Source organism: Lithobates pipiens, unplaced genomic scaffold (genome assembly GCF_037356315.1).
Source record: "Lithobates pipiens isolate NorthernLeopardFrog02 unplaced genomic scaffold, aLitPip1_a1.2 Scaffold_8, whole genome shotgun sequence".
Lineage (NCBI taxonomy): Eukaryota > Metazoa > Chordata > Amphibia > Anura > Ranidae > Lithobates > Lithobates pipiens.
Window position 1 is genome coordinate 504,668,804 of NW_027507903.1, and position 16,273 is coordinate 504,685,076.

At 44.5% G+C, this 16,273-nt stretch overlaps 1 protein-coding gene across 1 annotated transcript in view; it reads left to right on the top strand.

The window, feature by feature from the left end:
• Positions 1–16,273, top strand: part of DENND2A (DENN domain containing 2A) — a gene marked incomplete in the record, with an annotated part of 181,615 nt that overhangs the window by 98,130 nt on the left and 67,212 nt on the right. Inside the window, 1 exon segment of the mRNA XM_077469274.1 lies at positions 14,716–14,840. Coding sequence (XP_077325400.1) covers positions 14,716–14,840 — 125 coding nt within the window.

Below are 16,273 nucleotides of genomic sequence, written 5' to 3' on the forward strand. Positions count from 1 at the left end.
TCTTAAAATATAATTAAAGGCAACATATTTTTGGTTTTTATTGCTGTCTGTGCCCCTGTTAAGGAGATTTCCCTCTCTATTGGTCCTGTTTACCATTATCATTGAAAGTGAAAGCAAAAAATAAATCTCAAATTTTGGCTTGTCTCCAGAAAAATAATAGAGGGAAAATCTTTAAATGGGGACACTAGTTCTGGGGACCTGGAGGACCCAAGGGATTTCTTCTCACTTCCCATTTGTCTATGAGACAGGAAGTGAAAGAAAATCTTCAAAATGGGAAACATATGACAAAAAAAAATCGGACAGGGGTTATAACCCTCCCTTACTGTACCCAAAACGAAAAAAAAAGTTTTGGACATAGTTCTATTGTAAGTGCCCATGTTCAAATGCGTTTTTTTTCCCCTAAAATGTGTTCAATAACATTAAAAACAAAGGCAAAAAAATCACAGAGTAGTTCTTAAACATGTTTAGTAGGCATGTTTATTCTCTTTCCATATACAAGGCTTTGAATTCAAGCCCCCTCAAAAGGTATGGATGTAAGGCACTGGATGGTCTGCTAAATCCAAAAATTTAAAGAGGAAGTAAACCCTGATGGGTTTACTTCCTCTTTTTTTCCCTGCAAAGGTAAAGCATAATGGACTACTATGCATCGCATAGTAGCTCATTATGTGTCACTTACCTGACACAGGAGCCAGCGAAGTCGCCGCTGATCCCTGTAGTCCGCCGCGTCCATCTTGCTGGTGGCGTCTCGCAGCTCCGACCAATGACAGCGGCGAAGCCGCGATGACGTCACTCCCGCGCATGCGCACGGGAGTCGCGTCTCGCAGCTCCGACGCTGCCATTCGGCGAAGCCGCGATGACGTCACTCCCGCGCATGCGCACGGGAGTCGACAAATTAGGCAAATCCATTCTTGGACTTGCCGCATTTAGTGCGCCTGCGCGCCGCTGTCTACGGCGCATGCGCCGTAGACAGCGGTGCCCATTTTCGGGCAAATATCTCCTAAACCATATAGGTTTAGGAGATATTGCTTGGACCTACAGGTAAGCCTTAATCTAGGCTTACCTGTAGGTCAAAGTGGTTTGAAGGGATTTACTTCCTCTTTAAATATACTGTAGATTACCAATCCTTAAAGCAGAGCTCCACCCAAAAGGGGAAGCTCCGCTTGTCTGCCTCCTTACCTCTCCGCTGGCACATTTGGCACCTTTTGGGGGGGAGGGGGTAACTGGTTTTGACAGGTATCTGCTCCCATTTTGGGCTGCGTGCGCCGCAGTGAACTGGCCCAACCAGAGAGCGCAGCACACTTTGCGCATGCACAATAGGGAACCAACTGTGAAGCTGCAAGGCTTCACTGCTGGTTTTCCTTAGTGGAGATGGCGGCAGTAGCACTGGATAGCCTGTAGAAAAATCGACTTTGAAGACTGGATTCCTGGACAGGTAAGTGTCCTAATATTAAAATTCAGCAGCTACAGTATTTGTAGCTCCTGGCTTTTCATTTTTTCTCCAGGAGCCAGGAGCTCCTCTTTAAAAGAGAACTTTACTCACCTCCACTCCACTTGGTTGTTTTGATTGGCTGGGCTGCCAACGCACTCACGCACATGGCTGTCCGCACCATAGGGCAAGGGGGGTCAATTGCCCCCCCGGAATCGTAAGAGTGTTGAAGTCAGAGTGGACACTTGGCCCCTGTGTTGCAATGGCCGCCGCGGCAGCCTCCACGGCAGCCGTGGACTTTTTTTCAAAGTCTGGGGGCTGGCGCTGCTCTCAGTTTTTTCTGACTACACATCCTTCCCTCCCTCCTCACCCCCGGTCCGAGCATCGGATTGGCTCTGCCTCTTAAGCCTCTGCTTAACATCACCGTGACCCAGCTGTTCCGTGATTGGCTGCTGCCTCAGCCTGTGTAAATGTATGTTGTGCCTATGCCAATCTGGCCGGCGTGGCGGCGGCTCCTCCCACAGGTCACAGGTGCATGGCGAGTAGTGGCCGAAAGGACAGAGAATACACTGCCTGACTGCCAGTGCCTGTCCTGGGCCTATTGCTGAAGAACCACAGGTAACAGCAGTGCCTGTGCCATGACACCACTGTGTACATCTTTTTGTATTGCAAATTGCAATACATGACCTTAAATTGATGCCCCCCCCCCCGAAAAAAGTTCAGAGGACGCCCATGCTCACGCATGCGTGGGAGTTCACTGAACTTGGTAGTTGCTAAAATTATACACTGAGCTGCATGTGCAGAGCTTAGTTTACAGTGCAAACAGGCAGGTAAGAATGCTTTAATGCATAAAGGGGAATTTATCAAAGATGGAACAGTCTGAATCTGGAGCAGTTGTGCATGGTATCCAATCAGCTTCTGCCTTTCATTTTCAAAGCTTTACTAAACAAGCTGAAAAAAAGAAGTTAAATGGTTACAATGCACAGCTACTCCAGATTCTGTTTGCTTCAGTTTTGATAAATTCGCCCATAGTCTTCTGTATTCAGTCTTGTTCGCAAATTTAATTTTTTTTTCAATAAACTTAAATTTTAAATGTGGTGGCTGCTTTCTTTTTCCCATTATTTTGACCTGGTGATACAGCCAGTAAGTCTGTAATTTTTCAGTGTTACTAAAGTTTGAAATACTTAGAGCCGGTTCACACAGGGGCGACTCAGATCAGACTTCAGGTCACCCCTAGTTCGCTACATGTAAAAATCAATGTAAGTGAATGAGAGCCGTCTTAATGCACACTACTGAAGTTGCTCCTACTTCAGAAAAGGTTCCTGTACTACTTCAATCCAACTTGTAGGCGACTGGTACCCATTGATTTCAATTGCGCCTCCAAGTCGGATCTCCGTCTATCAGCTCTCAAGAGGGAACTCCACGCCAAATTTATTAAAAAAAATTGGTGTGGGTTCCCCCTCCGAGAGCATACCAGGCCCTTAGGTCTGGTATGGATTTGAAGGGGAACCTCCTACGCCAAAAAAACAGTGTGGTGGCCCCCCCCCCCCCCCAGATCCATACCAGACCCTTATCCGAGCACGCTACCCGGCCGGCCAGGAAAGGGGGTGGGGACGAGCGAGTTTTCACATGTAGCGCGACTTAAGGCAACTAGGGGCAACCTGAAGTCGGATCTGAGTCGCCCCTGTGTGAACCGGCTCTTACAGTCCAAAGCCTGCAAAATTCCAGCATCGGCATCTTCTCCCCGGCTTCTTCCAGGTGCCAGTCTTCGGTCATCTTGATTGGCTGGTGAGGGATGACATTACCTTTCTATGCTAGAAAATGGCTGTAAAAGTGTGTGCCCATACAGTTTGTTGACCATAAACAGAAACTATCGATGCATAGCTTACCTGTTGTTTCAAGAAACAATGACATACAAAAAAGGGACAAATGAAGAAATACAGCAAAGACAGAAACACAAAAAAATAAACATGTTACATGTATGCAACATTTTTCACTGGAAACTCAAAAAAGTGATGCTACACATCACTGAATCCATTTCCTGGTTCCATGTGATTACAGCGAGGCAAATGCAAATGCGGTGTACTCAGATAAACTCAGATGGTAGCTTCCACATCTCAGACCTTCCTAAGAAATATAGCCTTCCGTTCAAAGGCTTTTATTGTTATATTGTTGGAGAGAGCTCATGCTTATGAATAGATACAACTTTATACAGCAATGAGCTATCGATTCGCCAGTCAGGAAGGAAGTCTGTAGGTTTATTTTTGTTTCCTGGCCTATAAGAAGCTGTAAACCTATGAGGATGTTATCCTCAGACTGGCTTTGAAGAGTCTTCCAAATACGTTAACCCTTTTACACTATCACTGGTTGCACTTTAGGGTACCCAAATTATTCTTTGGCAGTGAAAGACCCAAGGAAGCCCATATGTAATCAGTCTTGGTCAGGCATGGCAAACTCATGTTAAACGAAGGGCCGTACTGAATTAGGATAACAAGAAAAGTCACATTCGCATTATCATTGCACAACGGGAAATTTACAAAGTTATAAAACATTTTTGTTATATTTAATATAAGTTATATAATCATATCTAAAGTCGTTTTTTTAAAGTTTGCATACATGTTTCCTAACTTTCTAAAACTGTAGAGGTACTCTTTTTTTTTTTTCAATTAACGTTTTATTGGTCATTTTTTAGAAAGTAAACAGCACTTTTAAAAACAAAAACCGCGTACCTTCGATACATTGCAAGAACTAGATTGGATATACAGTATGTAGCATCGATTCAAGTCTACATTCAATAGTCTTATGCAGACTGGCCGACGGTGCACTGCATGACAGACGGCACCATAGAAGAGGTACTCTTTTTAGACTTCATGCACACTAGAAAGGTAAAAACTGCTTTAACCACTTCAGCCCTGGAGGAATTTACCCCCTTCCTGACCAAAGCACTTTTTGCGTTTCGGCACTGCGTCGCTTTAACACTGAAGAAATGGCTGCACTCCAAGATCCATCACAATTCTTGTTTAATAAAGAACATCCCAAGTGTTTATGAATAAGCGCACCTGTTAGTGTGTGAAACGCGTCTACCATTTGTACTCTCTGTAACACTTGGGATGTTCTTTATTAAACAAGAATTTTGATAGATCTTGGAGTGCAGCCATTTCTTCAGTGTTGATCGTATGCGGAGGCGGGCCGAGGCGTGATATCATTAGGCTTCCTGTCTCACCTGGAGCAGCGAGTTCTTTTGTTTGGATATGCTGCGTTGCTTTAACTGACAATTGCGCGGTCATGCGACCCAAACAAAATTGACGTCCTTTTTTTCCCACAAATTGAGCTTTCTTTTGGTGGTATTTGATGACCTCCTGCGGTTTTTATTTTTTTGCACTATAAACAAAAAAAGAGCGACAATTATGAAAAAAACGCATTATATTTTTTACTTTTTCCTATAATAAATATCCCCCAAAAATATATATAAAAAAAAGTTTCCTCAGTTTAGGCTGATATGTATTCTTCTACATATTTTTGGTAAAAGAAAAAAATAAGCGTATATTGATTGGTTTGCGCAAAAGATATAGCATCTACAAAATAGGGCATAGATTTATAGCATTTTTATTATACATTTTTTTTTTACTAGTATTGGCGGCGATCTGCAATTTTTATCATGACTGCGACATTATGTGGACACATTAGACAATCTTGACACATTTTTGGAATCGCTGGCATTAATACAGCGATCAGTGCGATTAAAAATGCATTGATTACTGTAAAAATGTCACTGGCAGTGAAGGGGTTAACACTAGGGGGCGGTGAAGGGGTTAACTGTGTAACCTGGGAGGCGATTCTAACTGAAGGGGGAGGGACTAACTACAGGAAGTGATAGATTGTGGTTCCTAGCTAATAGGAACACACGATCTGTCACTCCTGTCAGAACAGAACAGGAAGTGTGTGTTTACACACACTCGTCCCTATTCTGTGTCTCCTGGTCACGATCGCTCGTGGCAGGCGGTCATCGCGACCGTCGACCACGAGCATCGGCACCCCCTGCTCTGCAGCAGGCGCCTGCTATGCGGACCCAGTAACGTGATTTCACGCAGGAGAGCCAACCAGCTGGTCCGGAGGCGGTTAAAAAAGCGAATGTTTTAGTGTTTTTTGCTGGCGTTTAGCAGTGTTTAGCCTAGTGTTTAAGCTACATTTAGTAGCTTTAGCATGAAGGAGCAAGGCCGCTGACGTCCTTAACCAGTAAATAGCTGGTGGTTAAAGAGGAAGTAAACCCTGATGAGTTTACTTCCTCTTTTTTTCCCTGCAAAGGTAAAGCATAATGGACTACTATGCATCGCATAGTAGCCCATTATGTGTCACTTACCTGACACAGGAGCCAGCGAAGTCGCGCTGTCCCCTGTGGTCCGCCGCATCCATCTTGCTGGTGGCGTCTCGCAGCTCCACCGCTGTCATTCGGCGAAGCCGCGATGACGTCACTCCCGCGCATGCGCACGGGAGTCGACAAATGCGGCAGCTCCATTCTTGGAACTGCCGCGTTCAGTGCGCCAGCGCGCCGCTGTCTACGGCGCATGCGCCATAGACAGCGGTGCCCGTTTTCGGGCAAATATCTCCTAAACCATATAGGTTTAGGAGATATTGCTTGGACCTACAGGTAAGCCTTAATCTAGGCTTACCTGTAGGTCAAAGTGGTTTGTAAGGGTTTACAACCACTTTAAGGAGCGGGTTACCGGCTGACAGCTGAATGAAAAAAAAAACATTGTCTGCAATAAAAAAAAAATTGAAAAAAAAACAGTGTCCTCCAGTGTAGCTCCTTTGTCAATCACTATGCCTGCCACCACCGCCATCCTGAAAAAAAAAAAAAAAAAACCTCTGGTCCAGAGAAAGGCGAGTGCTGCCTGACAGCTCTGCTGCCAAAGACCTATGTTATGTTTTTATTTGCTTTTTACACTGGGGGCACACAACCATCGACCAGAGTTGTGGGGAAGAGGTCCATGTCCCCATCAAGATAGGGTTAACGTGCTTTGAGGGTGGGGGGGGGTCAGAGCCCCTCTGCCCCAAAGCACCCTCCCCATGTTGAGGGCATGTGGCCTGGTGTGGTTCAGGGAGGTGGCAAACTAACACCACCCCCCCCCCCCCCGAGAGGACGTATACACATATATACAGTATACATGTGTATATTATATATATATATATATATATATATATATATATATATATGTATATACCCAGTACAAATCCACCTCTTTGCTGAAATCCCCCCTCTCGGGACAAATCCCCCCCAACCCAGACCTCCCTAGCTAAAATCTAACCAACCCACCATCCCCCCCCAGCCCCCACCCCCCCTAAAAAAAACATCCCTCCAAGCACATCTCCTCTACCCCTAAAATTTACCTCCACACAACTTCTCCCCCCCACCTTCAATCCCCCCCCAGTAGAAATTCCCCCTCCTAGCACTAATCTTCTTCCCCTCATCCCCCCTCCCAACACAAATGCCCCTAAATCACCACTCTTAGCACCCCCCCTCATAGAACGATACTTATCCCCTGCAACCCCCAAATTCCCCCTTCCAACAAAAATCCTCTTCCCCCCAATCTCCTTCAGGTGCCCCCCACCTCACATGATATCACAGTGCGCAGGGCAGCTGCCCCTCTTGCCCTCCCCTTGTCCTGGCCCTGATGATGTGGGTCAATGATGAGTTCAGAAAACAGACTGGGGTCAGCAAAGAGTAGGCAACACAGTGCTAAACCGGTAGCAGAGAAGTCAGGTACATTCCGGGTACCAGAACATTTGAGCTGAAATGATAGTCAGTTCGTAGGATGTGGAAAATGGGCACAAGCCAGGTCAGTAACAGGAATTACCAGTCAGGTTGCAGGATTCAGAGGTCATGGGTATACTGCTGAAGACCTGGCAGGACTTGTGTCTATTTAGCATCTCTATCAGCAACAAGCATGCATACACGGCCAAGTACATTTTGTGAGATGCATGTACAGACACACATGCCCGTGCAGAGATGCACAGGTGCTCACGCTGGAAGCCCCCAATGAAGGCTGGTGCAATCTTCTTGACAGGTGTGCTGGGTGACAGTGCTTCTGTTTCCACACACTGAATATTAGGTTGCAAGCCAACCACATTATGTAGGTCAAAGACAGTATGTCATGGCCCATAGTGATGAGCTTACCAAGGTGAAAAGGTATTTGTGCAACACCTCTAGCAGTCACATCATCCTTGGCGATCTGCCTTTATGTCTTGAGATTACCTAACTGTACCACATCTACTGTAATTTTATTTAAAAAATAATTTGGTGACTCTTCTCATGCCACAAAGATAATTATATTATTAACTATAAATGCATAATTACAATAGCTTACATAACATTTATGTGATGTTTGAAGTGTAACTATGGCCAAAAAAAAATGACATATATGATACAGTCTGTCAATAGCATCAACACAGCAGTCTTTGTTTTTCCCACCTGTAACATAGTTTTATTACCTGGTGATCCATCCAGTAAGTCTGTTATTTTTCAATTCCTTTTAACAGACCAAGCTGTCCAACAAAAGTGGCAGTTAGGCCCCTTTCACACTTGTTTGACTTGTCCTGCAACTTGGAACTGCAAAAGTCGCATGACAAGTCATATCCTCTGATTTCCAATGAGTACCGTTCATATCTGTGCGACTTCAAGGCACATCAACTTCAAAGAAGTCCCTGCCCTACTTTGGTCCAACTTTGATGTGACTTTAGCTCTATAGACCTCAAGATTACACAGGCATTGCTTCTAGTCATGTCAAAATTGCGTCAAAGTCATGTCAAAGTCAGGGCCAGATTAAGAACATCATAGGCCTTGTGCTGAGGATTTTGGTGGGGCCTTTTATAAACAATAAATAAATAAAAATGCAAACTATTTTTTGTTATAACAAATTAAATTAAAGAGAGAGAGGGATGATGAGAGAGAGAGAGATAGAGAAAGGGGATGAAAGAGGTGTGAGGGGTAAGGGAGGGAGGATGAGAGAGAAAGGGGGGATGAGAGAAAGAGGATGCTCATGAGCATGTGTGGGAATGACATCAACACAGCCTGGCCAAGGCAAGTGACCGAAGGCACAGAACCCAGAAGGAAGACCGGGTGAAGATGGAAGTGCCCGGGCCTCGCCGGATTGATCACAGCACGACACTGGAGGGCTCAGTCTGACAATTTAAGTGTACCCTTATGTGCATTATGGCATAATCTACCCCAGGGCCTCTAAAAAGTAGTAATGTTAGAAAAGTTTACTACCTCTTTAATATCACAGGAGCCTCTCATGGGGCCCCCTACTGATCCTGTGGCCCTTGGGCAGTGCCTAAGTGCATAGTTGTCAACATTTCAAAAATATTTTCAGGGACGCTTTTTTTTACAAGTGCTATATTTAGAGTAGCTGACATCCCCCGTGTTCCTCTATACATCACAATAGTAATCACAAAATTAAATAAGTACTAATAATGGGGCAGAACAAATATGAGGACTGTGAGATTTCCTTTAGTTGAACTGACAAAAGTGCCCATTCTAGAGCTGGTAACATTGAGGATATTCAGTATAATTTTAAAGAACAGTTTTTGTGGGTAAGAGGCATAGGGGGGGAGTATGGATGGTATAAAAGTGGGAAGTATGTGCAGGTGAGGGAGAGGAATGTGGAGGGTCTAACAGTGGGCACTATGTACATGAGAGGAGTGCAGAGGGTATGGCAGAAGGCATTATGTACAGGAGAGGAGTGTGGAGGGTATGACAGTGGGCAGTATGCACAGCAGAGGAGTGTAGAGCGTATGACATTGGGCACTATGTACAAGAGAAGAGTGTGGAGGGTATGACAGTGAGCAATATGTGCAGGAGTGTGCAGGGTATGACAGTGAGCACTATGTACAGGAGAGAAGTGTGGAAAGTAGGACAGTAAGCAGTAATTACAGGAGAGGAGTGTGGAGGGAGGGTATGACGGTGGGCACTATGTACAGGAGAGGAGTGTGGAGGGTATCACAGTGGGCACTATGTATAGGCGAGAAGTGTGGAGGGTATAACAGTGGGCACTATGTATAGGAGAGAAGTGTGGAGGGTATGATAGTGGGAACTATGTATAGGAGAGGAGTATGGAGGGTATGAGAGTGAGTAGTATGTACAGGAAAGGAGTGTATGACAGTGAGCACTATGTATAGGAGAGAAGTGTTGGAGGTATGACAGTGGGCACTATGTATAGGAGAGCAGTATGGAGGGTATGACAGTGAGTAGTATGTACAGGAGAGGAGTGTGGAGGGTATGACAGTGGGCACTATGTATAGGAGAGAAGTGTTGGAGGTATGACAGTGGGCACTATGTATAGGAGAGGAGTGTGGAGGGTATGACAGTGAGTGGTATGTACAGGAGAGGAGTGTGGAGGGTATGACGGTGGGCACTATGTATAGGAGAGGAGTGTGGAGGGTACGACAGTGGGCACTATGTACAGGAGAGAAGTGTATGACAGCGGGCATTATGTACAAGAGAGGAGTGTGTAGGATATGACAGCGGGCGTTATGTATAGGAGAGAAGTGTGGAGGGTATGATAGCGAGCAGTATGTACAGGAGAGAAGTGTGGAGAGTATGACAGTGGGCACTATGTATAGGAGAGGAGGATGAAGTAATCTGGGAAGGAAAAATGTAAAGGTTTGTGGAAGGATGTTTAGGGACTGCGTAGTGGTTAAGCGGGCCAGACATGGATTAAAATACACCAATTAAGCAGAGACCAGCCATAGTTGATCTATGTATGGGCTAGCTGGTTTTACACAAGTCAACCTATTAACCGACTTGAGTAGAACCAGCCTGTCAGGTTTTCCCCAAAACAATCAGTGCTGCCAGCTATAGTTAGCAACACTAATCATTGTATTCACTGGCAGAACACAATAACACTGCGGGAGTGATTGCCCCATTCACAGGTCAGCAGGTGAGAGGGTGTGTGGGGACAGGCTGGGGAGAGATACTAGTCAGTCCCTGGGTAGGCACTGGTTAGTATCAGAGCCAGATACACACAGGTTACATACGCCACGATCGTTGGAGTGAGAGCAATAATTCTAGCACTAGACCTTCTCTGTAACTCTAAACATGTAACCTGTAAAAAAATGTAAAGCATCGCTTAGTACACAACAAAAAATCGTGCTAACTTTAGTGTTTTTTTAACCTCTTGAGATCCGCGCTATAGCCGAATGACGGCTACAGCGCAGACCTCCTTTGCCGGGACTACGTTTATTGACGTCGTCCCATGCACGAGCGGCCTGCGCACCCCCTGAGGGGCGCGCGCGGCGCGCTCTGTGATCGGCGAGTCAATGAGACTCGCCTGATCACCGATCCGAGCAAGGGGTCGATCCCGACCCTTTATTACGTGATCAGCTGTCAGCCAATGACAGCTGATCAAGTGACAAAACAGAGCCGGTAATCGGCTATTTTTCCTCCTCACGCTGACAGCGCGAGGAGAGAAAAAAAAGCCGATCACCGGCGGCCGTGATCGGGACATTAGTCCCGATCACGGCCAGTGTATCAGTGCCCACCTGCCCCCTGCCAGTAACCCTCAGAGAATTAAAAAAGTGCCACCCAGCAGTGCCACCCATCAGTGCCCATAATGCCACCCAGCAGTGCCATACATCAGTGCCCACAGTGCCATACATCAGTACCCACAGTGCCACCCATCAGTGCCCACAGTGCCACCTTTCAGTGCCCACAATCTGCCTCAACAACATTGCTGCACCTCAGTGCCACATATCCGTGCCCATCCGTGTCATCTACCAGTGCCCATCAGTGCCGCCCATCAGTGCCCAGCAGTGCCACCTATCAGAGCCACCTATCAGTGCCACCTATCAGTGCCCATCAGTCCCATCTATCAGTGGTACCTATCAGTGCCCCTTAGTGCCACCCATCTGTGCCACCCATCCGTGCCACCTATCAGTGCCCATCAGTGCCGCCTTATCTGTGCCCATCAGTACTGCCTTATCTGTGCCTATCGGTGCCACCTTATCTGTGCCTATTAGTGTCGCCTTAACTGTGCCTATCAGTGCCCACCAGTGCCGCCCACCAGTGCTGCCTATCAGTGCCCACCAGTGCCGCCCATCAGTGCCCACCAGTGCCGCCTCATCAGCGCATTTCAATGAAGGAGAAAAATGACCTGTTTGCAAAATTTTATAACAAACTATTAAACATGATTTTTTTTTTTGCATCTTTTTTTGTTTGTTTAGCAAAAAATAAAACTCCGAGCTGTAATTAAATACCACCAAAAGAAAGCTCTATTTGTGGGAAAAAAATGATAAAAATTTCACTTGGGTACAGTGTTGTATGACCGCGCAATTGTCATTCAAAGTGCATCAGCGCTGAAAGCTGAAAATTGGTCTGGGCAGGAGGGGGGTTTAAGTGCCCAGTAAGCAAGTGGTTAATGAATGAAACAGTTTCTTTCAAAAAAAAAGTTTGAAAAATTGCTGCGCTAATATTGTGTAACATAAAAAGTTGCAAAGACCACAATTTTATTCCATAAGGTGTCTGCTAAAACAATATATAATGCTTGAGGGTTCTGAGTAATTTTCTAACATAAAAAAATGATGATTTTTACATGAAGGAGAGAAGTCTCAGAATGGCCGGGTGGCAAGGGATTAATTATCATAAGTAATATACAAATAATTATTATAAGCTCTGTGAGTTCATCCTCTCAGTCTGCTGCAGAGTGTTCCAGCTTGTATTTATACTGCCGCTCTGTATGAAGCTTCTGACAGGCTGTGCAAGGAGCCCCGTATCTCCGGAACCATAGATGACAGCAGCCCCATATTTTAACCAGTGCTGGAGTGGGTCTTTGGGTACCTACCGCCCAAATGTGGGGTCTCTGTGACTCCTGATCGCCGAGCTACAATACTCGAAGTCGATCTTTTTTTTTTTTTTTTTTTTTGGGCAAATGGGCCTATCTTGAGAAAGGGGCCTGGAGCTGCAGCTCCAATAGCCCCTATGTTAATCCGGCCCTGGTCAAAGTCATGTCAAAGTCACACGACTTTCAGGTCGTACAAGTGTGAAAGGGGACTAAGAGGGTTGAAACAAACCATTTAACACTGACAGGGTGCTTTACATTGGTCAGCTTTTATTTATTTATGTCTAACAGCTTAAAATATGCTAGCTTTATTTATGGCTGTACAAGGCCCCAGGGAACCCTTCTCTTCCGTGTATACATATTGGATCGGAGGTAGTCAAGTGTAAGCAGACAGTGGGGTCTGTTTACTCTTGGCTGTCCATAGATCTCTGCATAAACTGAGCGGACACAGACCTGTCTCATCTGCCCACTCTGCTCTGATCAGCAGGGGATCTGTGAGTGGATCCCCTGCTGATCGGAATGCAGTCCACCCTGCGTGAAAGGGACCTTAATGCCAAATTGCAAAAATGCCTAATTCCAGAATTGTTTTTCATTTTGATTAGGGATAGGGAAGAGTTAACTTATCTGTCATGCTTTTATTTCAGTCTGTGACCCCATTAGAGAGATTTGCCCCCACTTTCCCAAGTGATTGACATTTAAGAAATGGGGGTGTGGTTGTCATAGGGACAGGAAAGTACCGACAGCAAAAAAAACCAAATTGCCAGAAGCTCTAATCTTTCCTAACTCTACTTAAAATGTGTTTTTGTTTTAGATTGCATCCCTGTTCGTGAGATTTCCCATCCATTCATGTCCTGACAGTAAGGGATGGAAAGTCTCTCAAATAGGAACAAAGGTGGCAACCCTTCCCCACTCTACACTAAACAAAACTAAAAGTTTTGGGTGGCGTCTGTCTTCAAGCTGCAGCTTTGAGGAGCATCATTTTGGTTTGGTAAGAATATCAGAGCATGGACTTATCATGGTAGCCAAAGTCATCAACACAAAATGGATAAAGCAATTATGTGGGCTGCTACAATCTGTTTAAATAAAGCAGTGGATCTCCTAAACAAAACACCTAGATTAATTTAATGTCTATGCCCACTTTGCTTAGAGATCACCAGAGGTCAACTTGGGTGTTCATGGATCAATCTCTCGCCAGTTCAGCAGGGACTAGACAAATTTAGATCCATCTATGGCTTTGTTGAACAGAAGTCGATCTAGCAATTGACTTCTTTTCATCCTCCCTGTTAGAAAACTTCTGCTCATTCAACGCCACATCCAATAAACGGCATCACTGATCAGTGTATAAGTCTCCCCGCTGTCAAAATACAAAGACACAATGGAGAGGATTCCCTCACCCACCTCCAATGTGGAACATGACAACCTTGAGCCACCCAAATCAATTCAAACATCCATGATCATTGGCAGTTGGGGCATAGAGGGTGACAGTTTGAATGAAGTTGGCTACTTCTTACATTTGGAAACCAGGGGAGTTTTAGGGAACTGAGCCATCAGCATGGGGAGACTGGAAAGTATGTGATAAACCTCAACTAGTACACTCAACAAGTACACTAATTGGCCAAAAGTGTGTGGATACTCAACCTTCACACCAATATGATCATGTTGGACATCCCTTTCCAAAACCAGGATTATTTATATAGAGTTATCGCCCCTCTGTGGCTATAACCAACAGTCTCCTTTCAACTGGGAAGGCTTTCCAAAAAAAAATGTATTGTATGTCTGTGGGAATTGGTGCTCATTCAGCCAAAGGAGCATTTGTGAGGTCAAGTACTGTTTGAGAAGTCCTGGCTCGCAAATTTGCATTCCAAAAACATTCAAGAAGGCTGAGGTAAGGGCTTTCTACCAGCCACTCAACTTCTTCGACAACTCCTTGCCATATCTGTAAGGACCAAGATTTGGGCACAGGGGCACAGTCAAGCTGGAAAAAAGGTACCTTCCCCAAATTGTTGTTAAAGGAAGTACACCGATAAGGGACCGATGAGGGAGTTTCAACACCTCATTGCTGGAGTGGAGGTTAGTATGATTCCACTTTAAAATGTCTTTCTATGTTTTAGCATTAACAGTACACTTTACTGGAAAGATCTAAATTCCTGAACCTAACTTCAAGAAGTCTCCTTATAGGTTTAGTCTTATACTATATATTGCTATTCAGAAGCAATTGGTCACATACTTCTTTTCAGCACAACGTGTGTTTTATGCAAATGTTTACACTTCATGCATTTGCTATTATATTACAAATCTGCCGTGTCATGGAACATCTATGTGTCATTATCTCTTCCTGAAGAACAAGTTTTTTTTTTTCTGAAGAAATAATAAACCATTTCATTTTCAGCTGCTGTTGTCTTCTATCAGCTTCTAACATTTCATTTCCTTGTCCTTTCCTTTCACTTTGCACACCAGAAAATCCTATGAATTTGAAGATCTACTGCAGTCGTCAGAGAACGGACGGGTAGACTGGTACGCACAGACTAAGTTGGCCCTCACACGCACTTTATCTGAGGAGAACGTCTACGAGGACATTTTAGGTAGGATATTAATGCCTCTTATTTTCAGTATGAGATCAAAGCTAAAAAAAAAAGCAATGTTGCAGCTTGGTAGTAAATAGCATAAGTTTAAGTTTACATTGCAAAACGCATATGAACTCCTACTTTTGATGCATTTCATTCATTGCTTAAGCTTTGCATTAGGTTGTGCAGTACTGTACCTATAACATTTATGGCGGACCGATCTCAGAGTGTGGCATCTACTTCCTTGAATCTGATACAAAATTAATTGAATCTAATTTACGCCATGAAACCTTTGCTTACTCTTGTGGTTGCCATTTTGTACCTTTCCAGATCTCCTTCAAATTTGCTTTGTTATGTAATCTGTGGACTATTTCTGAACAGCTCAATAGCTGAACTTTACATTTCAGTAGAAAACAATATCTGTTCGCTGAGAAATTTAAACAGAAAGAGAAAGACAGCATCCCATTACAACTCCGAAACCAAAGTAAATAGAATCAAGCTCAAACCTAGGTCCTCTTGGGATATTGTCTAAACAGGAATTTATTGTATCCAGCACTTGGCTGGCTCTTGTTAAACCTCCTGCCTTCAAAACAACATTTATCCTTCCTGCCTCTCTATGGGCATGTAGACCCGGAGATTTATGTGTGAGAACTGAGTTTACATCCATAAATGTACCTATATAAAGGGCATGGGGGGGTTGTAATGCTAAGACAAGAAGCCCCAAAGATAAAGGATATCTTGCCTGGTTTGATGTGGATGGTTTGACCTCCAGGCGGATATAAAAAACACTTTTATGCAGCTCAGTATTTATGAATACATTGATAAAGGATCAGCTCACCTTTTTCAAAATTTAATTAAATGCACCCATATTAATGAAATAAGCACAAAATATTGACACTTTGGGCCAGTTTGAACATTTTCACTTAGGGGTGTACTCACTTTTGTTGCCAGCGTGTAAGCGGGGGTAGAGTGTAGCGTTTTCACAGGGAATCACGCGTACTGACTTTATAAACCAGACAACAATTATTACGGGAGAGATGGTAGTAGAAAGAGTATTTACAGCAGTAAGGCACATAGTTTCACACCAAGCATGGATGCACAGATATACAGCACAGTCACTTGTGATGTAAGCGGTAATTGTATTTGTCAGCACTATAGGCACTTTCCACTGACTAACACAGTATAAACCCAAGTACATGATGCGTATCTGTAGAGGCTGCTATTCACACAGGTTACCCGGTAACAACGGTATTCCTTCAGCAGATGGATATAGGCATCTGATCCGCTTGTCCCTCACAGCGGGGGCACTGGTTTTATTATCCACAATGGGGAGTCTTTTATCCAACCAGGATTGCTGATGCAGGACTCCGTAAGAACCCTGAGCTATCCCTCACAAGCCGGAACACTCTCCCTGTCTTCTCCTAACTCTCTCTGACAAACTGGTTCTCTAT